This window comes from Phaseolus vulgaris, chromosome 10, assembly GCF_051622355.1.
Source record: "Phaseolus vulgaris cultivar YP4 chromosome 10, ASM5162235v1, whole genome shotgun sequence".
Lineage (NCBI taxonomy): Eukaryota > Viridiplantae > Streptophyta > Magnoliopsida > Fabales > Fabaceae > Phaseolus > Phaseolus vulgaris.
The window spans coordinates 40,902,579-40,929,434 of record NC_143507.1 but is presented as its reverse complement, the minus strand read 5'-3'; the positions used below and the strand labels follow the sequence as shown (position 1 = coordinate 40,929,434).

Here is a 26,856-nt window from a genome sequence, read left to right as displayed (position 1 = left end):
CAACATTTATCGAGTAGTTTCATCCAACATTGTGTGTTGATGACAAATGGGTGCGAAAACAATCAACCAATGTTTAAGCTATTAGAAATGCAACATGGAGTCAAAATTGTTAATATATACACGAAGAGCTATTATGGGCAATACATAGACAAAAAGGCCTTGTCCAAAAGGAACATAGATGTAAGAGAAAACAATTTGTGTTTAAATCTTTTTGGAAGATCTTAGCTATATCTTCAACTCATTTTACTGTCTGGAGAGTGTTGGGTAACACGATTACTTCTAAAGCCAATTTGTTAAGAAGAAGGGTTGTAGTTGATTGTCGGTCTTGTTGTTTGTGTGGGGAGACAAAGGATATCACAAGACATTTGTTTTTCGAATGTAGAACTTGGTTAGTTTGAAACTAGTGTAGTGCTTGGCTTGGGGTGACATCGGTAGATTATATTGATCCTGTTTCACATTTTTTGTATTTTAAACGGTGTAATGTTCCAACCTATATTAATGTCTTTTGGGAAGTGCCTGAATTGTAGTTATTGGTGAGATTTGGAGGCATATGAATAAATGCATCTTTAAAGGTGAAGTGATATATCATTCTGAAATTTTTTCTTTGGTCCAACTAAAGGTCTTGTCTTAGATTACATCTAAAGTTGCGCACACTTGTTTTTCCTGGTCAGATTAGTGTCTATCCGTTCACATGTTTGTTTATGATTAAAAATTCCTGACTTTACAGACTTTTAGTTTGAGTATGACGCCTGTGTGATATTTTTATGTTTCTCTTTTTAGTAGCTTAAGTTTGGTTGGGTGAAGTTGTTGGTTGTTTCCGATTAGATTTGTATTAGGGTTGGATCACTTAAAGTAGTTTATATTTATTTATTCTTTCTTTATGATAAAAAAAGAGAAAACAATCTTTGTTCTTTTTACTAGTAACAAGTGAAATCTTCACTGCATCATCTGTTCTTTAACTGTAAATTCTAATATAAGGTGTAGCAAGAATTCTATGGATGGATAAATTGTAAGGGTGATGTTAGACAACTTGTAACAATAATTTTAACTAACATTTTTTTTATTAAACAAATAGTGAATTGAATAGAATAAAATGGAATATTTAAGGAATACACTAACTTTTATAAAAGGATTATTTAGTGTAATTTTAGGAACATTTTCATATAGAAAAAAGTGATGAGAAGAGATAGACATGAGTGATGGTTTGTTAGAACATTGTGGTCTATCGAACTTCATAGAAGTGAGTAATTCTAGATTCCATAAAATTCAAAACTTGGAAGTGGATCAATATTTCTAGTTTTTTCTTTTTATGAGTGAGAACTTTACCCTTTAATTTGTATGAGTGCATTTTGATGAGAATATAGTGTCATATGGATTTTAGTCCCAAGTAGAGTTTGATTTCTTAGACTTCTCCTTCTATAGAAATCTATGTTGCTCAAAGATAAAAGGACAAATGCTTAAAGGTACTAGTAGATAAATATGTAGTTTTAGTTGATGATATCTTTTATGTAAAGATGATTGAAAATGAATTTTAGTGGTTATATATATAATATTTGCTTTTACTAAAGCAAGAATAGTTATATTTTAGAGAAACCACCATTACCAGTCTCTTGCAAACTGGCATTATTAATAAGAACACCAATTAATGTATGTGAACAAACATTAGGATGAAATACATTTGTTACATATTTAATGGTTTTCAAAGGTTTGAAATGTGTCACTTTCTACATTTTCAATAATAAAGCTGGCAGCGCATATGGATCAAATTAATAAAATTATAGAACAACGTAAGGATAAAACGAACACTATTTTTTCCTATATATAAAGTGGTAGCTAAAAAGATATAAAGAATTTACCCTAGCTTTTTTCCTTGTAAAGATTTGTCAAAAGACATGAAAAAAAAAATCTGATGCTACCGAAAGCCTATGAAACATGAATGACAGTGACACCAGTTGAAGCTTGAGTCTTTATCCTATTCCTGTCTCATTAACGAAAAAATATCGTGGAATATTCATCCATATACTTTATAGTTTATCCTTTTGCATGATAGAAAAAGAGAAGGCAGGTAAAAAAAATTACTGATAAAAAAAACAAAAAAAGGAAGGTAGATTACGTTGTTGGAAAAAGAAAGCTGAAATAAGAAGGTGAGCTCAAATATGCAAATGACAACATAACAAACGGGACAAAATGGTTCGTGGGTCGTTTGGCACATATTTGGGCCAAACAAAGTGGGACAAACAAGATTTTGCGTTTGGTTATTGCCCTCTAGCTCACAAAGGAACATGGGTCCAATGATGTCTACACCTAAATGACACATTTTGTCATTGGGATTCATTCAGTGGGGGACCGAATCTTAAACTTTATACTCTTTCATCTATCTATACCTCTATTGTCACTTTTCAAACAATTATAACGGGTCTACAACGGATTCACCATGATTATCAAAAAATTTAATTTTCATTTATCAAATTTTATCCCTTTCTTCTTCTTCTTCATCTTCCTTTAAAACAAAAAGAATAAAGGTGGTGTATGAAACAAATTTATTCATCCAACCAAGTTTTCCAGCCAAAATGACGTGCTTAATAGAATTGAGGGTGGGTTAGAGGATGCTAAAAATTTGTGAACGGTACATTGACTGTTGTTAAAACCTAGTAAGACCAGTCTAATGCTGAAACTTTTAACGATTATATATATATATATATATATATATATATATATATATATATATATATATATATATATATATATATGCCCTAATACAGCTCAATATGTTAATTAAACAAAAATCCTAGATCAAGAACAATAACTTTTATAACAGGGTTAGATCAGCTTACTGGGCTTATCAGGCAAACAAAATGGATCCGAATGAATTCTTCCCAGATAAAATTTTCATGTGAATGTTGTGGTAATCTCTTTCTAAATGTTAACAATTTTTTTTAATAGGATCTCATGCATTTAATATATATGGAAAAAGACAAACACAACTTTCACATAATATCGTCAACATAAGGCCATTCCCAAAAAAAGATAGTTGTTTCTACTAAGTGCTTACTGCAATTAAATGATTCGGTCTTTTTTGTAACTAACTATTCAGCCAGGGATACAGAATCAAACATGGAACACAACAGATAATACAATAAATGTCACTCCAATTACTAGGTTTGATCAAATCTATTTCAAAATATTATTCATGAGATACTAGATTGAGTCCAAATGAGCAACTAGCATAACTGAGAAAGAGGCCATAGCAAATCAAGGAAACAAAATTAATCCCTGCATGATATTTTTGAGAGAGCAAAATACTTTTAAATGATACCCAAAAAAAGAAAAAGAAACAACACTGCCGCCACTTTATTACTACTAGGACACTATTGATATAGACTTTGAATGATGGATGCACTAAAACTCTGGCCACAGCTCATATCAATTGTCTGATTCAGTGGACTTGGTTTTTTTGCCATAGTACTGCAGAGCAAAGGCAGCGCCCAGTATCAGCAATGGAACCAGGTACTGCAAGATCTTAACAAATCCAGAAGATTGATTATCGTGGGCAGGTGCTTGCGTAGGTGGGCGTGGAGTATTTTTGGGAACATGTACTGCTGGAATAGAGGTGGTTTCAACCTCCCCAACAAAGTATGTTTCCATCATCTCAACTGCTGAGTCACTGTGGCCAATATCTTCAAAATCAGTGGTGGCATCCTTCTCTGTGTAAAGACCAAAACATTCTTAGTCCATGTCTATTATTTTTTCTGTTTTTTAATGATTCACTGTCTTTATTGTAGCAAACTAGGCCAGAGGAAATAGATTCTGATCGCATATTAATGACATTAACTAACCAAGATGAACTAATTACCTGTCGAGGTCACTAAAACTTCATCACCTCCTGGATGATCATCCAAAAATGGGGTCACATCATAAACCTGCCACGATGAAATGCGTGTTAGGTAAATTATTTTGATCTATATACAGTCCTACTATTCACAAAACAAATCTCAAGGAACATCTACTTGAGCTTCTATAGCAATTATAAATAGGAAAAAGAAGGATAAGTAAAGAAATCAGAGGCCACGGGAACTTGGTGTATGTATTTGACATCTCGAAATAAAGGTTAAAACTAGGATCTTATTCTATCTAGAAAGGTTTCTCCCCGCTACTGGTTCTTTTTGCAGTGCATAGTGTAATTTAATCAATTCAATTTTCAGACAGTGAGTGCAAAAGCAAATGTATTTAACTATTTGATTGGTCAATCTATTTAGAGATGGATATTTCTTCAATGTTGTTTATAATTCGATCTATATATATAACTTTATAAGATCAATTGCCTTACCAGTACCTAAAGTTTCCGAACTAACTAATTATTGACTGTGTGTTCATCTTTCTCTAAGACTCAAGACAGTCTGAATAGAACATTGAAACAATGACTCGGTTGCCATTCATATAAATAATTTAAATTTATGATATTACAAATAAGGAATTCTTTTCTTTTACTGATACGCAGGGAGGGAAGAATCGATGTCATCCTGATTAGATAGAGCTGGTGGTGGGGTGTGGCATCCCTCAATAGGACTGAAAACATTATAGGCTTTATGAAAAGAGAGGAAATGATTTCCAGAGAGTCTTCGAAAATTGAAATCAAGAGTTTTAGCAACATAGTTTTTTCAATACCAGAAATCACAAGAGATGGTTATCAGAAGAAGTGGAGGTACTTTTGAAAGATTGAGATTCTGAGTGCTTGAAGAGGGTGTGATGGATGCAGAGGTGTTTGTTGATGGAGCCATTAATATATGATACCATGTAAAGTTCTTAAAGAGGAAGGTGATCGTTCCCTTTTGCGAGCTCTGAATAAGCTGTTTATATGAAGCTTTGGAAGATTAGAGGTCTATGAGACCTGGAGAGGTAGGGATTCTTTTGGCTCAGATTCATTGCTGGAAAAGTTGTCTGAAGACTTTCTTCTTTCATTGTTTTCCCTTTTCTGAATGAGTTTGTATTTTCTTTAATAACATTTGTTCTTTCGATAAAAAGCAAAAAGGAGTAGAGGCTAATTAAAATGCAATGGAACATTTCACACAAGCAACTTGTTCTAGCAACTAGAATTTAGAAAGCAAAATCTTCTTCTCGATAGGAGATAATATATTAGTTTATGAAGCTTGTTAACTCAGATAGTGTTATGATAATATGTAATGAGCACTTGAAAAATAACTCATTTAACTTCCACTTATTTAGACAGGAGAATCCTATCCTTTAATAAAAATAAACTTCACATCAATGTCACTTTGTGAAAAGACTCACCAGATCATAGCAAGATAAACAAGCATCGATACATAGCCTCCTTACCAACCAGGAGTATGTAATCTAATTCATGTTCAATGACTAATCCGGTGACACAGTTTTATCACAGAAATAGTTTGAGATAAAATTGAACTTCAAATTCCAACAGTTGCCGCCCTCAACAAAATTAAGAATATAATAATTGTACATAGTTGTGTTTTTGCAGATGCTATAAAGCCAAAATGGGAAAATAAATAAAAGACAATCCAATTTTACAAATAGTATAAATGTCTTTTAATTATGCCCAAACAACTTTCTAAATCATTAAATTCCATATTCCCACTGCGAGCCCTTTGATTTATCCATCTTTCAATGAATTTCACAAGGAAAGAATTTGCATCATTAAAAAAATCTTATAACATTGAATCTAGACTAGTTATATATGCTTATAGTGTTTGAGTCCAGAAGAGTAGTTTTAACCCCCTAAGACCATCTTTATTGTTGGGTTCTTCAACCTAAGAATTGTTCTTAGAAGAACTATGGTTGGAGTAGATGAAAGTTCTCCACACTGGAACAATTGTTCTTGACCAAGAACTCTGAAGAACAGTGAAAGGGAAGGAGATGTGAGAGCTGTGAAAGAGAAAGGGAAGGAGATGAGGTAGATGAAGAACTTCAAATGAGTTCTTAACACTGGAGAGAAAAGACAAAACAAAAAAGTTCTTAGCATCCTAGATGGCAATGTAGGATTCACAAAATTATGCTTAACTATTTTGTGGTTCTGGGTAAGAGATGCTCTAAGCACTCTTCACTACCACAGTTGCAGCCACATCAAGCATTTTCCCACAATTTTACATGATTTCAGCAATCACAATGCAACTCTTCAATTAATCAAACATTTTAGCCATTTTCCCACAAGAGATTTGTTTTATTATTGAGCTAGTATAAACACTTAACCCATTTGCATTGTGTTGGGCTTTTGGGTTTCCCATGATGAGTATGCTAAATTAATCTGGTTAATCAGTAAGAGCTATTATCAGTTATCATAAGGTGTTCAGAATCCTTGTATGAGAATCCCTGTTTATTATTGTAGGAAGCATAAATTACTGTTGTACAAACCATGGTTAGGGATTTAATTGATGAAATGAAAGAATTTTGATTACTTTTATATCAAAATTCTAAAATCTAAATGCCAAGCACAACAGGGATTGAATCAACGGTTTTTGTTCAAAACCATAGCCAGTTTTTGTTTTTCAATAAACCGAACCCTCTGTATGAGGAAAATTAGGAAACTCCCCAGGATCAGTCAAATCAAGTAAGATAAAGTCCTAAACATTCATCCATAGATTATTCACACATCAGATTCATCCAAGGAAAAATAAAAGATCGAACTAATGAAAACAGATCTAGAATCAAATGATAAAATAAACAGAATCCAGATCACAAAAACTGACCTTCCCTTTGACTATAATCCAACAATCCTTCCTGTGATTGTGCTTAGCCACCTCCTCAAAGGTAAACGTTTTGGTACTTGAACTCATCACTGCCTCTTCGCTGCCCACAGAAAAACCAAGTACACCCCATTGCCATAATATTATTCATACAATACAACACACAAAAAGGGAAAAAGATTTGTTCAAGACTAAAAACCCAAGAAAAATTCAGATAACTAAGGCTTAAAATGGAGAAATGGAGAAAGGCACAAGCATAGATGGAAAGAAGTTAAAGAGAAGAAAAATTCTTACACGCTGCTGAAGATAGAAAGGAGAAGATGGTCTTTCTCTCGAACAGTATACTTTTTAACACTGATGCTGTTTCTCTCTCCCAACAACCTAAGACCAACACTACTTATACTTGTAGTTTGAAAATCCCAAGACTACACAGCTTTTTTTTCTACAATTTTAAAAGGAAATTTGTTTTGTTTATTTAATCAAATATTAACCTCGTTTATTATTCCTTCCCCAATTATTAAAACTAGTCACTTCTAATATAATTATGCATATCAATAATAGAAACAATTACTTACTTGATTTTATTAAATCTATAAAATAATGTTACCAATTACTAAAGTTATCTTACTATTTATAACCTTTAATTTCTTTATTTAATGATAAAAAACGCTTATTCGATTGATAATAAAAACCGTTTTCTACCTTAACAAAGAAAGGATATATTGAGTGTTACTCTTAATGATCTTTTATTAAAAAAAAAATAACTGTAATGTATTGTAAAAAATTATCAATTATGAGTAAGGTTAAATATATTTTCTCTCTCTTTATTTTTATGTTAAATTAATTTTAGTTCTAGTTAAAACTTTAGATTTATAAATAAAGTTAAATATATATATATATATATATATATTTTTTTTTTTTTTTCTTTTATGCTAAATTGACTTTCCTTTAACTTTAAACTTTTTCTGTAATTGTAACTATTAGAATGAGTAATAAATCTTTTTACCGGAAGAACAAATTTCTAGTATAGATTAGGATATTAAAATATTTCAAAATAACTCATAATTAAAATAAATATTATAATATAATAGAATCCACGTTAAAAATTTATTTGTTATTATAAAAAAAGACTAGTAAAAATTTATTTGATAGTTTTCTTGAAAAAAAAATATTATTTTATATTACATAAATTCTGTGTTATAATATATGGTAAAAACATATTTAATCGTACAAAAATAAGAGGTAAAGTATTTTTAATAATTTATTATAAATTAATGAAAGATAGTAATTAAAGTGATAGTAAAAAGTTTAAATTAACTTATAGAAACATTAATTATATTCATTAAATATGTACTGGGCTAATTTAAAAGTTTGTATAAAATATTTATAAATTAAATGGTAACTTATTTGACTTTCTTAAAAGTTTGTTTGAATTCTTAAATAAGCAAAATATTAAGGGCGTGTGGAAAAGGGAAGAATAGAAGAAAGTTGGAAAAACAAAAAGAAAAGAGAATGAAAATACGAATAATGATGCAACTTTTTGCTTTAAACCTTTTTCTTTCTCTATGAAAAGATTTGTAATGACTTTGACATTATTTTTTTTTTAAATTAATAAATTATATATGATTATGTATGTAAACTATATTTTAATATATATATAATACTTATAATTTCTTTATTAATTATTAGTATTAATTTTAATTATCAATACATATTTTATTTAATTTAATATTTTTTTATTTTAAAACAAATATATATTTTTAAATATTTTATAATAAATTCTTTAATAATTTAAAAAAAAATATTATTTATCAAATTTGTAAACTTATATTTTATACATTTTAAAAAACTAAAAAAATCTTTTCCAATATCACATCAATTACAAACTTCAATAAATTTTTCTCATAAATCTACTTTAATATATCCAATCCAAACTCACTTTCCTCTCAAATTATTCTAAATTTTCTCCCTCAAATCTTCTCTTCAATTCAATCACATAAAAGAAAGGAAAAGGTTTTGGTGGCATTGTTTCTCACGCTTGCTTGCATCATTAAATTCAAACGTTGAAATTTGGTTTGTTTACTTCCTTTTCATGTAGTCTTTTCACATTCAATTAAAAAATGTACGACTAGATCTTTCATACCAAAGAGAATCAGATTTAAGGTGAATCTTGAAATATGGGAATTTCGATTTACCAATTTGTTGTTATTTGACTGAAAATAGATAAAAGTTTCAGAATTATAATTTTGTCCTTCAAAATACTAATACAATTTAAAAATAAATCCTATTAATTTGTATATTTATTTAAAATTTGTCTAAGTATTATTTTTTTTTCTTCATGAAAGCAAATTATATTAAGTGTGGAGGTACATGATCAACTAGGATATATTCGGGCATAATAAATTATTATTGTGAATTTTAATATTTAGTACAATTAATTTTGAACCATAATAATTCAAAGATTTATTAAAGTTTAAAGTTCATTACACCAATTTAAACATTTCAATAAATAATTGTCTACAAATTAACTTAATTACTTATGAAACCATTCTGACTTTTATTGACATTAACAAAATTTTGGTTGAGTATTAAATTATAAAATGTCTAAAATTAGGTATTTAGGATTTAATTAATGATAAGCTAAATCATGTAAAAAAAAGGTAAAAAATAATGATGAAATTGATGATGTAAATTTTATTTTTATGTTATTATTATTATAATTTAAATAAAAACTTCCATGTATCACTATATAAATTGACATCTCATATATATATATTGATACTTTGTGATATTTATCCTTGTTATTATAATTATTGTTATTAATATTATTAATAATACCAATAATATTAATATATTAAAAATAATATCACAATATTAATTATGTTAATAACAATATTAATTATATTAATAACAATATTAATTATATTAATAAGAATATTAATTATATTAATAACAATATTAATTATATTAATAGCAATATTAGTTATATTAATAGCAATATTAATTATATTAATAAAAATATTAATTATATTAATAACAATATTAATTATATTAATAACAATATTAATTATATTAATAACAATATTAATTATATTAATAACAATATTAATTATATTAATAATAATATTAATTAAATTAACAACAATACTAATTATACTAAAAATATATTAATTATATTGTTAATACTTATTAATTATATTAATAATATTAATAGTAATATTAATTATCTTAAGAATAATATTAATTTTATTAAGAATAAAATTAATTTTAATAATAATAATAATAAATATTAATAATAACATTAATAAAATTAAAAATAATATTAATAATAATATAAATAATACTTATATTATTAATCGTAATATTAATTTAATACTATTAATATTAATTACAATGATAATGTTTAAAAAAATACTATTATTAAAAATATTATTAATAAAAGTAATAAGATTTTTAATATTTTTAATATTACCTGCATATGCGATATAATAGATGTGAATCCATGAATAAGATGATGTGAATCCGTGGATAATACCATGTGAATCCAACTTTCAGTAAGTAATGTTAAAAATATTAATAATTTTAATTATAATAATATTAATGATAATGTTAATATTAATAATAATAATATTGATAATAATATTAATAATACTAATAATAATATTAATAATATTAATAATATTATTAATAACATTAAAAATAACAATAATATAAATATTACTAATATTATTAATCATAATATTAATAAAAATATTAACGTTAGTATACTATTATTTATAATAATAATCATAATAATAATAATAATAATATTAATAATTGTAATGACAATACTAATAATTTTAATAACAATATTAATAATATTAGTAAATAAATTAATAATATTTAGTATTATGTTGACTCTTTAGGCAAGTGTACAGAGTTAGATGTAATATTTTGTCTCAAGAGATAGATGTCAAATCCACAAGGAATAATTTCTCTTAAAATTTACTTCATAACACACAGTAAATATAGAAATATGTATACTAATTTGATTCATTATATATTGTTATTGTTTGAGTGAATTTAGCTTGTAAAATTAAATAAAAACAAAATAAACGATGATAAGAGTTTAGTTAATAAGATTGAGATTGGAGTTAATCTGTCTCACTCGTTTGTCTTTTAGATAAATAAAATCATACAATGCTTTGAACTACTTGATATTGAATCAATAAAAAGAGTCATTCACATTGATTCCTTAAATATGAAATTCTTAAGAGCATCTCCTAAGCAATGATTCCTCGACTATTTAACACTTCTTAGTATGAAAAAAAGATGTTATCAAGCATTTGATATATCAAAACCTATTCCTAGTATCAAAATATATAAAGTATTTGCATTTTGGTCAGATTCTCATAAATATTTCAGTCAAATCCAAGGATCTTATTCAAAAGTAGAATCAAGCTTTAAACATAAAATGAAAATACCATATCAAGTATATACACTACAAGAAAATGTTGTAATAGTAACTAATTTAGAAACTAAAAAAAATAGTTTCTATAGAAACCAATTTAGATACTATTTTATAAACTAAAAATTATTGGTTACTAAAAAGGTATCTATTATTAATAAAAATTATAATATAATTAGATACTATATTTTTGGTAGCTAATAATAAAAATAAAAATAAAGTTTTTTTTAGAGACCATTTTTTTAGTCTCTTGTTAAGATGTAATTGGAAACCATTTTTTTAGTCACTTTTAATTTAATTTAGAAACTAATTTTTTAGTTTCTAATCATCATATAATTTAGATACTTAAATTTTTAGTCACTATTATTTAAATCTAGATACTAATTTTAGAATAATTAAATTTTATAAAATTAATTATTAATTATTAATTTATAAAATATTTTAAATTAATATGAATAAATTTACTAAACTATTATTTTTAGTATAATATTAAAATAATTAATATTAATTTAAAATTACATTTAAAATAGTATTTTAATCTTTTAATTTTATTTAAACATAAAATTAAATTAATTATAAATTCAAAATATTTTTTAAATTAAAAAAATTATTAATTTAAATAGATATACATACTTTTTAAAAACTTATTTAATTTTTTTTAAATATGAGAAAATATTCTGCAGTTTGAATTTCTAACGCTATTAGAAATAAGTACATTTTACTAATTTATTTAGAATTATTTTTCTTATAAAATATTTATATATTTTATTTCAATAATAATTTGCAAGAAATTATTACTAAATTTATTTTATTTAAGTTTGTATATATTTAAATGTTTTTTATATATTTTTTTAGAAAAAATACTTTTTCTAAAATTCTACTTGATAAATATTTTTTTCCTCTCTTCTTCTTCTTCTTCAGTCGCAACCTTCCTTCACTCCACTCTCTGTTTCCTTCCTATTCACTCTCAATCTCAATCTCAATCTCGTTCCTCTTTCTCAGTATTGCTTGTTCTTGATTTCACTCTCAGTCTCATTCAATTGGTTCGTCTCACTATCTTGTTCTTTGTTCAAATCCAGGTAAGTCTCATTCTTCTTCTCCACACTGTCTCCTTCATCTACTTCACTCTCAGTTTCGTTATTCTTTATCACTGCCGTTCTCGTTCTCAATCTCGTCCAATTGGTTCATCTCACTGTCTCTTTCCTTGCTCAAGCTCAGGTAAATCATTCTCAATCTCTATATCTCGTGCTTGCGACTCGGAATATTGTCGGTGACGGTGCTCAAACGCAATATGATCTTCAGTGTCACAGGCTTCAAGTTGTTCGCACAATTAGGTATGGTTTTTTTATTTTGATTTTATTTTTAGCAAGTTTAATGATTCTCATACTAGAGTTTCGATTGGGGAAATCTTTGCCCGTATACCTAATTACATATTGATAAAAATGTGGTAGGTTCTGTATTCATGCTTGGCAGATGTTTGACATCTTTGTTGTGGGGAGCTATAGTTGATCGCATTGGTCAAAAACCCGTAATACTTGCAGGGATCATTTCAGTGTAAGTATACATGTCAATGAACTGCATGCTTAACTTTGAAGATTCCCACAATTATCAATGCTTACTTCATTTCAGTGTCATTTTCAACACACTATTTGGCCTTAGCAAAAGTTTTTGGATGGCTATTCTTACGAGATTTCTTCTCGGATGTTTCAATGGTTTTCTAGGACCAGTGAGGGTATCATATCTTTAACTCCTACTATTTCACACTTTCTTGTTTTTTCCACCAGTACTTGGATACAAATTTTGAATGCATGTGTTGATTATAACTTCATTCTCTTTCAAACTTTCATTTCTACATTTTCTTGTCTAACTACTTTATTTAACAAGCCTATGCCATTGAACTTTTTAGAGAAGAACACCAAGCTCTAGGACTGTCAACTGTAAGCATCACTAACTCTTTTACATTGTTAATTCTTAGAACTGCATTTCCACAACAAGTCATGTTGTGATTGGTTTAATAATTGGCCCTTCATTGAGAGGCTATTTGGCTCAGGTACTATTCATATTCTTAGCCATCTGGAGTATAAGATAAATCTTGCATAAAGCCTTGAATTTCCATATGTTTATAAGATGAAATGTTTTGAATTGAAAGTATTCTGGTTTTCTGAGAAGGTTAACTGCTGAAATTCTGTATTTAATTGTAGCCAGTAGAGAAGTACCCAAATATTTTTCCAAAGAATTCCTTTTGGGATAAGTAAGTGGACTTTCATATTCAGTTTCTGTTTAAATTGCTTTATCATTTGGACCTATTTAGATAAACTTCTCCATAAAATTAGTTTATGCCTGAATCATTTTTATAGAAGCTAGTACAAGAAAACTTTTACAAATTAGATTAAGAATAATCTGATTTTTGCTTACTTATTATGTTTTTCTTTCTTATTTTATCTTCCTATAAGTACTCATGGAGAACTTTATCCAAATAAAATCTTAATGATGTGCTGATTTTTATTTTCCAAACATAAATCATTTTGTAGGTTTCCATAGTTCTTGCCCAACCTCATAACATCAGTATTTGCACTGTTAAAACCATGAAGAAGGGAGAGAAAGTGAATTTAAGTGTAAATGCTTGTAATTCTTAATGTGGATGATAACCTTGTCATTTTATGGATTTAAAACATGGTTCTGATGTTTCCTTACCTGTTTTTGCATTCTTGTAGTGAAAGTAATTGGTAAGCTACAAGATGGTACTTTGTTTTTGAAGAAGGGTCATGATGATGAAGGGGAGCTGTTTGAATTCAAAACTGATAAGGGTAACTTGAAAAAATGTCTCAATGTTTTTCCCGATTCCCACTAAATTATTTATTAAGCTAGCTAATGTGAGTGTTTTAGGATTGAGCATAACAAGCAATTGATGGGTTTGACAAAGCTATTTTGATTATGAAGAAGGGTGAGGTGACATTGTTAACTGTTGCGCCCCGGTATGGTTTTGGCTCATCAGAGTCTCAACAAGAACTTGTTGTGTTCCTTCTAACTCCACTTTGTATTATGAGGTTGAGCTAGTATCATTTGAGAAGGTAAGTTAATAAATAATCAATGATTTACAATTCTGCACTCATCTTGTGTTTCAATTTTCATTCTTTCATTCCTTTATCCATTGTTTGCGTTTGTTTCTTACTGATTTGTAACAATCTTTCAGTTCTAGCTTCCAAGACCGTCCTTGATTTGTTCCAGCCCAGAAGCTTGTGAGCTGCAAGTAACAATCTTTCAGTTCTAGCTTCCAAGACCGTCCTTGATTTGTTCCAGCCCAGAAGCTTGTGAGCTGCAAGTAGGCACAAAAAATGTAAATTCAATCAAGATAGGAATAGACTAAACTTTCTTGTACATATAACTCATGGATATTAACAAAAGTTGAAAGTAGATTTCAAACTACGGCGAGTATCTTGAGTTTATGTGATTATTTTCTAGTTTCTACCACAATCTTAGTTCACATTCATAATTCATAAAAAAGTTCTTTTGTAAAATTTGAAAAAAAAAATTGAAAAATTTCTCATTTATAACTATATTTTGATTCTGAAAATAATTGCTTTGAGTTTATGAACTTTTAAAATTAGTGAACTTGAATCTACAAATAAATATAAAATATGAAAGAGTAAGTAGTTAAATAAATAAAAAAAGAAAAAAAAGTAGATGAATAAAATAATATTTTATAATAAATTACATTATTTAGAAACCAATATTGTGACCATTTTTTTGGTATTTATATATTTGGTCACTAAATGAGTTTTTATATATTTTGGTCACTAAATTGGTTTCAATGAAATTGGTTGTTAATTTGGTTTCTATATAATTGGTCACTAAATTAGTTTCTATATATTTGGTCACTAAGTTGGTTTTTATTTAACGGTAATTAAATTGGTTTCTAAATTAGATTCTAAATTGGTATCTAAAATTAGCGACCATGATTTTAGCCATTTAATGCTATTAGTTTCTAAATTAGTCTCTAATTAAGTTAGTGACTATTTTTATCATTTTAGAAACCAAAAATTTAGTTTCTAAAAGCAATTTTTCTTGTAGTGATATAAATATCACCAAAATACATAAGAGTTTAAAAAGATTACATTCAATCTCAAAGAAAGGAAACTAGCTACTCTTGGTAGTCATTACAAGCACCAAAAGATAATGGAAATAAAGAGAAGAGAGTTGGGAGCATTTCTCCTTCATGTACAATTTCTAGGGTTTTCCAATACTCCCTTTTCTCTCTCTTTCTTCGTATATAACTATTTTTTTGTCTTTGGATTAGTGATCAATCGAGCGAAATCTCAATTAAGCAAAATCCATGAACCAAAACACTTCTTTCTCTGGAATATTCTTGCTTAAACGAGACATGTGCGAAACCTGAGCACTTGGGTGAGCCTGCACTGGAACAAGGGTTGTCTCTGGAGCATTCTCACTTGGACAAGAATAATCTCGCTGGAGTGAGTCTTGGGAGAAGATCAGGCGAGTTTGGTTGGGCATGCATTAGAACAAGGGTTGCCTTCAGAGCATTCTTGCTTGAGCGAGTCTTGGGCAAAAATCAGGAGGGCTTAGGCGAGTCTAACACTGAAACAAGGGTTGCCTCTATACAATTCTCGCCTAGGCGAGACTGACTCGCTTGAGTGAGATTTCTTGAATGTCCAAGGCCTTGTTTTCTATCTTCTAAAGCTTTTATATTCTTCCTCTAGCCCTTTGCTCCATCTTTCATTAATTTTCTGAAAATGACACAAAATTGGGATCAAATGATTTCATTAATCTTATGATTCAAAAATATATTGCTAAATTCAATCCTTCACAAATTAGAGTTGGGTGATAACTTAATCAACAATTAAAATCATAAGTGTCTAGCTTTTTGAATGAAATTTCACCAAATAATGACATTTATTATATTATTAATATTAATAATAGTATTAATATTATTATTGTTTTTATTATTGATAGTATGTTTAATATTATTATTGATAATAAGTGAGTAATAATCTGCATGTAATGTTAAATTTTTCTTCGGATATAAATTTGTGGATAATGATAAATTTACATATTAATAGAGATTCGAGGAAATAATCTATGAGTAATGTGGAATTTACCTACGAATATAGATCCGTAAGTAATGTTGAATTTAAATACGGATACAGTTCTATGTGTAAAATTGATTATTTTTAGTGCCTAATAAGTGTTAGTTATGAGTCGAGATCAAAGTTGTTGGACAATGTACAACCTAGATAAGTTATGTAAGATGTTAGTATCAAATGTTAAATTTGAAGTTATTTTTTTAAAGTTGTGGAGTGTTTAGGACTTTTTGGTGCCTTTGATAGATAATAAATAATTATAATTATTAGTATTTCACATTGTGAATGGTTATCATAGTATGATTGTGATAGTATTTTTAGTAGGGATAATAAAGTTGTTCGGCCCGTCCCGCATTTGGCCCGCCCCGCATAATGAACGCGGACTAGATTCTCTGCCTCGCCCCGCATAAGGGTTAGCTCGGGCTAGCCCGCATTTAGGTTTATTTTTTAGAAATCCAATGAAAATGTTTTTTACTTTTTGCTCTTGAAAAATTGCCAAATTGAACCTATATATTTACTACTATCAAACATTAATATTTTTTTCTTCCATTTCAAACATAGTCAAACATCAATAATTCAATTAAGATAAAAATCAAATATCCATATTCTTCTATTTCAAAAACATTAAAAATAGCCAATTCGAAAACATTAAAAATAAATACCACTACAATTAACATAGTTAATTCAAAAACATTAATATTTTTTTTTTCAGTTCAAGTTATCACTGCCAAACCTAATCAAAATCAACACACAAACCTTTTTTTACGAGTTAGCGGCCAAGAAAAGAAAGAACCTTTTCTTTTATGGGAATGATGAAGAATGAGGATGAACAAGGTTACTTGATCATTAACAGTCTGTCATTCGTTGATCTTCCCAGTGTGAAAGTTACATGGAGGAATACCGTGACTCATGGCTTCATAAAGGTTTTCTGAAGTTGTCAACATAGAAGCTTACTATGATGGAACAGGATCTGTGCTTGAGATAACGGTGTCTAAGCTTCTTCCAGGATCAGAAGAGCATGAAGTTCAAGTTTGCCTTCGCCGGAATGTGGGGAATGATCTCATGTTGACTTGAATTAGGCACTTACTGAAAAATACATGACTATTTCCAGCATGGTCAGTTATTCATTGTTCTAGTAAACTTTGTACCATACTGTGCATTCTATAATACAAATGTATTGCCATATAATTTTTTCCTTAAAATAAAATAAAAAAAATAAATTTTTTTGAAACAAAGTTAATTTTAATTGAATATTAATTTGATATTAGTGATTTTTATTTTATTTCTTATAAAATAAATATTAACGAAATAAATTAAATTTATATAGAAATAAGAAATTATATTACAATTTAATTATTCTTTAATTTCATATATTTTATGGAATATTATAACAAAATGAGTTTACATATTATTTCACTTTTATAAATTAATTATTTTATAATTAATCATCTTTAAATTTTAATTCATAGATATTTTTATTAAAATTAAACTAAGAATATTTTTATAATTTATTATTACTTAATTGATTTTTTTTTTCTACCACATCAAACAAATATACTACAAACATATTGATGATTTAAAATATGCTAATAAGAAGAAAAAAAATTAACTTTTTATGTTAATATAATTTTGTTTAGTTCAAACTCGATTGTTCTATTTCATTATAATATTAGTTTAACTATATTCTTTTAAATATAATATTTAAAATATTTTTTAAAATTATAAAATTGAAATGTAAATGAAAATTATAAAATACATGTCTTATCATATCCTTAAGATTATATATTTTTATTAATAACAAAAATGTTAATTTTGATATTTTTTTAATTTATAAAATAATATCTAACTTAGTTAATATAATAATTAATTAATTTTTATCTTAAAGTTAATTATTATTTAATATTTGTATTTATAATATATATATATATATATATATATATATATATATATAATTATTGAGTTATATGTCTTCATTTATGTCATATCATATATGAACAGGGAACTAAAATTAAATTTTTTATTTTTAATAAAGATGTACATACATGATTATTGAAGTTTATGTTAATAATAATAAATAATAATAATAATAAATTTGTACATACATGTTTGTATTGGGCTGTGGCTGAGTTCAACTTTGGACAAGTCCATTATGTTAAAATTGATATTATTTATTTATATTACAATGAAGTGTGCTTGAAAAGAGAGAGATAGAAGTTAAATTATGTTTAAAATGATCAAGATAGAACATAAATATATTTTGAATTTTTATTCAATCAAAATTGAGATATGCTTTAAATTAATAAATGAAAACGAACACCATTCTTTATATTTTACAATGAATTCACTTCGAAAGAGACATATTCTTTACATTAAACTTTAAATATACTTTTATTTTTTTTGAACTAACCGTTCTTCTTGGAAAGAAAGTAATACAAATACTATTTTTAATATGAAAATTACCACTAAAAAAAAATTTCACTTTTTTTTTTCTTACACCGAAATTAGTTATATTAAAATAAAACATAGAGAAACATAAGAGAAAAATGGAAACAAAGAATACGAGAAGGAGTATTTTCTATTTTTATATTAAATCAAAGTAAATGGTCATCATATATAGAAACAATATACTTTAACTAAAGAGAGATGAAATGTAAAATAAAGAGTCAATTATAAAATAAAATAAATGTTAGACACTTGCACAAAGAGAAACATCTTAAGAATTATAAAAGATAAAATTGATTTTGACTTCTTTATAAAAGTTTTGTATTCATATCTTTTGATATCTCTTGCAAGCGATGAACAAATATTGATAAGATCCAACTTGGAACAAATACTTTTAAAAGATTGATGACTTAAGACTTTGGTATAAATGTCAACTAATTGCTCTGTGGTGGAAATGAGAAGCAAATGATGAGACCATTTTTCAATTCTTACCTAATAATGTGACAATCTATTCTTATGTGTTTTGTACGCTCGTGAAAACACTGGATTTGCTGCAATGTATCTTGTTGAGTCATTGTCACAGTATAAAAAAGATGACTGTTCAAAAGGAACTTTGAAATCTTGAAGAAGATAAGTTAGCCATTGAATTTCACATATAAAAGTTTCACATGAACTCTTTGATAATGTTCCTTGCTGCTTTGATTTCTAGTACGAGAGAATTTTCAAGATAGACACTATTGTTAGAATATATGGATCACAGAAACAGATTTATATTGGTTCACTCTTACACCAAGAGCTACATCCAGTCCCCAGAAACCACTCGGTAATCCACTATGCAATCAAAACCAGATTACAAACACCACACACTGTACCGGTCGGCACCGGACGACCGAGACGTTCTCGTTGAATAACTTAAATTAAATACAGAACGTGGTTACACGTGAAGTAACAAACAGTTACAACAATCGTTGACTAAGTCAAAACACGTTCTTTAGATCACTCTCCTGGTTTTCAGGAAATCACCAAGCACGACCCAGGGACCATTAAGCATGTCTCTAACCATCAGCTGCTTGACCCATATGGCCCAGGCCCAAGTCAACCTACTAAAGGGACTTCTGAAAGGGGGAAAAGGTACATTTTTCAAATATCAGAGAATTCTCACTTGAGCACCATCGCTGACTTGAGCGTCGGAGTGCAATCGCAGGTACCCCCGCCGGCCGACCGAGGCACGCGAAGAGGAAAGGAGACTTGAAGAATAGGACAACCAAGAGTGAAGTAAATACCGTGTATCGACGTGGATCAACATTACTCAGTCCCCAATATCCATATAGGTACAATTGGCGCCCATCGTGGGGCCGAGTAATCACTATTCCCAGACATAAGGATTCCAACGAGTGAAGATGGCTTCAACAGCAAACAACACCAACAATGACAACGCTGCTGAGGAGCATAGGATGATGCTCCAAGTTCTCCAAGTTCAGATGCAGGAGTTACTTCAGAAAGGAGTTACAAACCAGTTACGTCAGGAGGAGGAGAAGAAAAGACAGGAAGAAGAACGCCAACGACATGCAGAGGAAATGGCTCAGTTAAAAGAGCAAAACAGAAGACTAATGGAAAGACTCGAGCAATCTGAGCGTGAGGGGCATTCACGTGCACCTACTCCACCACCACACCAATCCGGGACAAAGACAATAGCTCAGACGGTAGCCCAAACTGTACCTCACACATCACTCGTCCAACAAACCCATCAGATTGTGAGACAGGCAATCCCAAACAAAGTAGCAAACCCGAGGGGCCATCCGTTCACTGATGACATAATAGCCGCTCCTCTTCCCAGCAAATGGAGGGGTCTAACCATGAATCTCTATGATGGTTCCTCGAACCTGGACGAACACCTGAATATCTTCAGGACACAGATGACCCTTTACACGATTGATCGAACGGTATGGTGTAAGGTTTTCCCCACTTCGCTCAGGGAAGGCCCTCTCGGATGGTTCTCTGACCTTCCCCCTAATTCCATTGCAAGCTTCGATGCTTTAGAATTGAAATTCACTACACAATATGCTACCAGTAGACCCCATCGGACGTCCTCCATGTCCCTTCTTAACGTCAAACAAGAAAGAGGAGAATCCTTACGGGCTTTCATGGACATATTTTCTAAAGTCTGTATGAGCATACGCAATCTAAATCCAGAAATAGCTATGCATCATTTGGTTTCGGCCATACTACTGATGACTTTTTACGGCAAGTGCACCGCGTTTGTCAAAAGTAATAATTGTCCCTAAGGAACAGTGAATTATCGAGTACAATAATCGCTAAATATAAAAACAGAACAATTAAAAGAGTTTTGAATTAATTGTGTTGGCACTGATCAATAAGAAAACAGACAAAGAAGAATTAGTTGTTTCAATTGGAAAAATAAGGATTAGTTTCATCTCTCTCACTCTCAAGTATTTTGATTAGCATGTCAATATTAAGTTCTTTGATTGAGATTGATGCCCGTATAAAAATCATTTATATCGATTCCTCGCATATAAAATCCTTAAGAATGTCCCCTAACTATCGATCCCTCGCATAATTATAAGAACAACTTAGAACGAAGCTCAGACGTTTAATAGCAATTAACATTTCAAGTCTATTCCTAGCACTCAAATATGTTAAGTATTGTTGTTTAGGTCCGAACACTAAAAATACCTCCCGGTCAGATTTAAGATTCTCAATTTGTCACGGAAAATTAAAAGTAAAACAACAATACCAATAATCAATCAAGAACTGAATATTAATATATAAGATATCACCTCAATACATAAGAGTTTGAGCAGATTACTCCCAATCCCAAAGGGTAGAATTAGCCACGCATACTTCTATCACCTTCCATTCTCCCAATTGGGTTACAATTCACTCTATGGTGTTTTCCTCTCAATCTGGCACACTAAGGTTGAGCCTCTAGCCCTCTATTTATCCTAGTTTTCTAGGGTTAGGTTTATTGTGTCGCGCTAATGGGCTAAATGATAAAACATAAAAAAGGCCCAATCTTTCTTTGCATCTTTTCCATTCTGGGACCTTCTATCTTTATCCTTTTTAGCTCAAATCATTCATCTTTAATCCAAATCTCCAATCTTCCTTAGAAATCTGCAATTAACACCAAATTTGGGAATAAAATACTCTTATTCAAATAAAGATCATAAAAAATGTAAAAAGGTATAAATTCATAAATTAGGGATTATTTTATATGTAAATTAGCAATAAATCCTCATAAGTGCCTATATTTTAATATGAAATATTACTGAAATTAGACACTTATCACTCTCCCCAACTTAGAATCTTGCTTGTCCTCAAGCAAAGTAAATGAATATATTTGAATTTAAATATCAAACAGCTTAATTCACTAAACAACAGATCAAATTAGAAACTTATGATGCTTCCAAATTCAAATATAGAAAATTATAGACACAATCAATTTCCAGGATCAAATCAAAACAAATAAATGACAATTCATCAAGGAATACCTTCTCATATGCTCACGGCTAAGTGTTTCTCTCTATTTTCACTGGATCATAACAAATCACAGTTGCTTTTCATTTCATCTTCAAATCACAAACATATTAGAAACATGAATTTTGAGGTCTTTTACAGGGTTGTAATGAGGTTGGGCTTCCAAAAAAATATTGGTTTTTCTTAGATAACAAAATGCACATCTTAAAGAAGAAGAACATACCTACAATTCAATTATAGAGAACATATATGTTATCTAATTACCACTTTCTTTCGATATCATCTTTTTCCTCATTTTCTTTCTTTTCATGATTTTCATGAAATTTTTCTATCTTTCTTTTCTATTTCTTTTTCTTCTTCTGTTTCTCTTTCTTTTTTTTTTCTTTTATTGTTTTTGTTTTCAATAATAGGAGAAAATTCTTCCTATTTTCAACTTTTTGAACTTTCACAATCAGAACCAACCATTCCTTTTCTATATGTATTGCATCTATGAAGCATTGCAGATTGAATTGATTCCAGCACTGAAACAATCACAAACTCCTCCCAATGTCGACACGAGTAAATGCTGCCAATACCATCGCAACTACGGTCATACGACTGAAGGTTGTCAAGCATTAAAGGATAAAATAGAAGAACTTGTCAAGGCCGGTCATCTTCGCAAATTTGTGAAGACAACCATAAATACACCTAGATCGCCCCAGCGCGATCCTGATCCCTGATCCCCGAGAACGTTCGAGACGAAGAGATGACCGAACTCGCGATGATCACCGTTGCTCAAATAGAAGGAAACGAAGTGAAAGTCCGGTCAGACGGACGAGGCCAAAAAGTGAAAGTCCTGAGCGTAGAAGTCGGACCAAGCAGAAAGTTCGAGCGGTTATTAATACAATCGCCGGACCGGTGTCACTTGGCACACCTCCTCAAGAGATTAATTACATTGCAGGTGGGTTTGCAGGTGGTGGATGTTCCAACTCGGCAAGGAAAAAGCATTTGAGGGCGATCCAATCCGTCCATTCGGCCTCCACACACCGCCGACTGCATATACCGCCAATCACCTTTACCGATGACGACTTCACCTTGACCCCGCTCAAGACGACCCCATGGTCATAACCGTGGAGATAGAAAAATTCGCAATTCTTAAAGTCCTTGTAGACCAAGGCAGCTTGGTCGACATCCTTTACTGGGAAACATTCAAGAAAATGCAAATTTCAGAGGCGGAAATACAGCCATACAATGAACAGATAGTTGGATTTTCAGGAGAAAAAGTAGACACAAGAGGATTCATTGACCTATTTACTACGTTCGGAGATGACTACCTCAGCAAGACCATTAACATACGATATATGCTAGTCAACGCCAATACATCGTATAATATCTTGCTCGGTCGTCCATCCATCAACAGGTTGAAAGCTATCGTTTCAACCCCTCACTTAGCCATGAAATTCCCCTCGGTCAATGGGGATATAGCCACCATACATGTAGATCAGAAGATAGCACGAGAGTGCTATGTAGCTAGCCTGAAGGTAGAGCCAACCCGAAGGCTTTATACCACGTCGGTTGACCGAACCCCAGAACGGAGAGGTCGATCGCCATAAAGACGTTCTAGAGGGAGAGGATCTAGAAGACACTTAGTCGCTTTAGTCGACCTAGATCCCCGGCTGGATGATCCCCGGATGGAAGCAGGGGAAGATCTTCAACTCGTATTCCTCCACGACAAAGACCACAAAACGTACATGGGGACATCTCTCAAGCCGGATGACCGAGAGGCAATCGGTAAGACGTTAACGAAAAATGCTGACCTTTTTGCTTGGACCGCTGCAGACATGCCAGGGGTAAAGTCAGATGTTATCACCCATCGGTTATCTGTCTATAAAGAGGCTAGGCCGATCGCTCAAAAGAAAAGAAAACTAGGTGAAGAACGACGAAAAGCCGCACAGGAGGAAACAGACAAACTAGTTCAAGCTGGTTTTATTCAGAAGGTCCACTACACAACGTGGTTGGCCAATGTGGTGATGGTAAAAAAGGCGAATGGTAAATGGAGAATGTGTGTAGATTACACAGACCTTAACAAAGCATGCCCAAAGGACTCGTATCCCTTACCTACAATCGACTGACTGGGCGATGGTGCGACCGGCCATCAAATCCTAAGTTTCCTTGACGCTTATTCGGGATACAACCAAATACAGATGTACCACTGTGACCGGGAGAAGACCGCGTTTAGAACAGATTCCGATAATTTTTTCTATGAAGTCATGCCATTCGGTCTCAAGAATGTCAGAGCCACATACCAGCGACTTATGGACCACGTGTTCCATGACATGATCGGTCGGAACGTGGAAGTATATGTCGACGACATTGTCGTCAAATCAAATTCCTGCGATCAGCATATTTCTGACTTGAAAGAAGTTTTCCAAGCCTTGCGTCAGTACCACATGCGCTTGAACCCGAAAAAGTGTGCGTTCGGTGTAGAAGGTGGGAAATTCTTGGGCTTCATGCTCACCCATCGAGGCATAGAAGCTAATCCAAAAAAATGCAAGGCAATCACTGAAATGAGAAGTCCCAGCGGACTAAAAGAGATTCAGAGACTGGTCGGTCGCCTTACATCATTATCTCGATTCGTACCTAAGTTGGCCGAACGAACGAGACCTATTATAAAACTTTTAAAGAAAACGACGAAGTTTGAGTGGAGAGATGAATGCGAACAAAATTTGCTCCAGCTCAAAACATTCCTGGCATCCCCATCGGTCATCCAGAAACCGAACGTACACGAACCCATCATAGTCTACCTTGCCGTCTCCAACGAAGTGATAAGTTCTGTTCTGGTGCAAGAAATTGAAGCAGAAGAACGACCGGTATACTTCGTTAGCCGAGTCTTGCACGGTGCGGAGATCCGATACCAGATGGTAGAGAAAGTCGCACTAGCTTTGGTCATTACCGCACGACGGATACGGATGTATTTCCAGAATCACCGGGTCATAGTTAAAACTAACTATCCCATCATGAAGATCCTCACCAAACCTGACCTAGCCGGATGAATGATAGGTTGGGCAGTCGAACTGTCAGAATTTCACATCGAATATCAACCTAGGGGGGCCATTAAGTCTCAAGCCCTTGCTGACTTCACAGTAGAGCTTACTCCTTATCCGACCGAAGAGAAGACACCTCGATGGACACTATACGTGGATGGATCTTCCAACAGTCGTTCATGCGGAGCGGGAGTTGTACTCGAAGGATCAGGAGAAATTGTTATTGAGCAAGCCATGAAGTTTGAATTTAAAACTTCAAATAATTAGGCTGAGTATGAAGCAATAATCGCAGGTTTACACCTGGCAATCGAGTTAGAAATAACAAATATAACTTGTAAAAGCGACTCCCGCCTAGTCATCGGACATCTCACAGAGGAGTATGAGGTAAGAGAAACATTGCTTCAACAATATTTTCATTTTGTGAAAAATCTTGTAAGCAGGTTCAAAGAAATCTCGTTCCAACACGTACGGAGAGAAACTAACACTCGGGCGGACGCTCTGTCAAGATTGGCCACTATAAAAAAGAAAGGAGTTCATCGATCGGCCATACACGTGACCCTTATTAAACCAAGTGTTGGTACCGAAGAATGCATGACGACCGACACTCAACCTAACTGGATGACTCCCATCAAGCAATACCTGATCGAAGGAGTATGTGATCCGCACTTAGAGAAAACGATGAAACAACAGGCCGCCCGATACATACTCATTGACCAAGACCTCTATCGGAGAGGATACTCCCGTCCTCTCCTAAAGTGTCTTAGTCCAGAGCAAGTCACTTATGTGATGACCGAACTACACGAAGGGGTATGCGGAACCCATTCTAGAGCACAAACCATGTCCGCCAAAATATTGAGGGCCGGATACTACTAGCCGATCGTACAAGGAGATTGCACCAAATATGTCCAAAAATGTTTAAAGTGTTAGGAGTTCGGAACCCTGTCGCACAAAAAACCGGAAAATCTACACTACATCCTATCTCCCTTGCCCTTTGTGAAATGGGGGATGGATATTATTGGACCCTTCGCACCTGGCAAAGGGCAATGCAAATTCCTGTTGGTCGGCGTTGATTACTTCACCAAGTGGATCGAAGTCGAACCACTAACGGCCATCACCGCCCGCAACGTCCAGAACTTTGTATGGAAAAACATTGTCTGCAGGTTCGGCCTACCTCAGGTTATTGTCACGGATAACGGTCGACAATTCACCGACCGAGGGCTAGCTGAATTCTACGAAAAAATCCACATCAAGCATGTCACTCGGTCGAGCATCCACAAACTAAAGGCCAAGTCGAAGCCGCCAACAATGTCATCCTCAACTAGTTGAAGAAAAGACTTGGTCCAGCCAAAGGAAATTGGACTGAAGAACTGTTAGAAGTTCTCTGGGCCTACCGCTGTACTCCTCAGTCGACAACTCAGGAAACACCTTACAGTCTGACGTACGACACTGAAGCCATGATTCCGGTCGAAATCGGTGAACCTTCATTACACCGACCAATGTTAGACTTAGACTTAAATAGAGAAAGCCTACTGGTCGGCCTCGACCTCATCAATGAATTAAGAGACAAATGCAGGATAAGAGAAGAAGCATGCAAGATACGGGCAGCGAGAAGATATAATTCGAAGGTGAAGCCA

At 31.4% G+C, this 26,856-nt stretch overlaps 4 protein-coding genes across 4 annotated transcripts; 3 read left to right on the top strand and 1 right to left on the bottom strand.

The window, feature by feature from the left end:
• Nucleotides 1-3,129: 3,129 nt before the first annotated feature.
• Nucleotides 3,130-7,109, bottom strand: LOC137812518 (cytochrome b5). The gene is made up of 4 exons (XM_068614538.2): nt 7,011-7,109; nt 6,720-6,819; nt 3,854-3,920; nt 3,130-3,704 (listed from the first exon to the last, which is right to left on the bottom strand). The coding sequence occupies exons 2-4, from the start codon at nt 6,804-6,806 to the stop codon at nt 3,424-3,426; spliced, it is 435 nt and encodes a 144-aa protein (XP_068470639.1). The 5' UTR covers nt 6,807-6,819; nt 7,011-7,109; the 3' UTR covers nt 3,130-3,423.
• Nucleotides 7,110-10,665: 3,556 nt separating this feature from the next.
• Nucleotides 10,666-14,589, top strand: LOC137824536 (uncharacterized). Its single transcript, XM_090296175.1, has 10 exons — nt 10,666-10,717; nt 12,019-12,242; nt 12,382-12,497; nt 12,637-12,717; nt 12,793-12,895; nt 13,139-13,213; nt 13,365-13,414; nt 13,878-13,970; nt 14,050-14,234; nt 14,357-14,589. Exons 1-8 carry the CDS (start codon nt 10,666-10,668, stop codon nt 13,891-13,893), a joined length of 717 nt encoding a protein of 238 aa, XP_090152301.1. The 3' UTR covers nt 13,894-13,970; nt 14,050-14,234; nt 14,357-14,589.
• An 8,707-nt stretch (nt 14,590-23,296) lies between these two features.
• On the top strand, nt 23,297-23,791 carry LOC150024810 (uncharacterized). Its single transcript, XM_090296174.1, has one exon. The coding sequence runs from the start codon at nt 23,297-23,299 to the stop codon at nt 23,789-23,791; it is 495 nt and encodes a 164-aa protein (XP_090152300.1).
• Nucleotides 23,792-23,869: 78 nt separating this feature from the next.
• On the top strand, nt 23,870-24,310 carry LOC150024809 (uncharacterized). Its single transcript, XM_090296173.1, has one exon. The coding sequence runs from the start codon at nt 23,870-23,872 to the stop codon at nt 24,308-24,310; it is 441 nt and encodes a 146-aa protein (XP_090152299.1).
• The last annotated feature ends 2,546 nt before the right edge of the window (nt 24,311-26,856 follow it).

Bases quoted from the DNA above. Each gene is read 5' to 3' on its own strand.
- LOC137824536 (XM_090296175.1), top strand. From the start codon at position 10,666: ATGTCAAATCCACAAGGAATAATTTCTCTTAAAATTTACTTCATAACA. The intron at 10,718-12,018 runs GTAAATATAGAA...ATATTTTTTTAG, and splicing joins AATTTACTTCATAACACACA to AAAAAATACTTTTTCTAAAA. The intron at 12,498-12,636 runs GTATGGTTTTTT...CATGCTTGGCAG, and splicing joins CAAGTTGTTCGCACAATTAG to ATGTTTGACATCTTTGTTGT.
- LOC137812518 (XM_068614538.2), bottom strand. From the start codon at position 6,806: ATGAGTTCAAGTACCAAAACGTTTACCTTTGAGGAGGTGGCTAAGCAC. The intron at 3,921-6,719 runs GTCAGTTTTTGT...TCATCGTGGCAG, and splicing joins GGATTATAGTCAAAGGGAAG to GTTTATGATGTGACCCCATT. The intron at 3,705-3,853 runs GTAATTAGTTCA...GTCTTTACACAG, and splicing joins AGTTTTAGTGACCTCGACAG to AGAAGGATGCCACCACTGAT.
- LOC150024810 (XM_090296174.1), top strand. From the start codon at position 23,297: ATGGTCATAACCGTGGAGATAGAAAAATTCGCAATTCTTAAAGTCCTT.
- LOC150024809 (XM_090296173.1), top strand. From the start codon at position 23,870: ATGGAAGCAGGGGAAGATCTTCAACTCGTATTCCTCCACGACAAAGAC.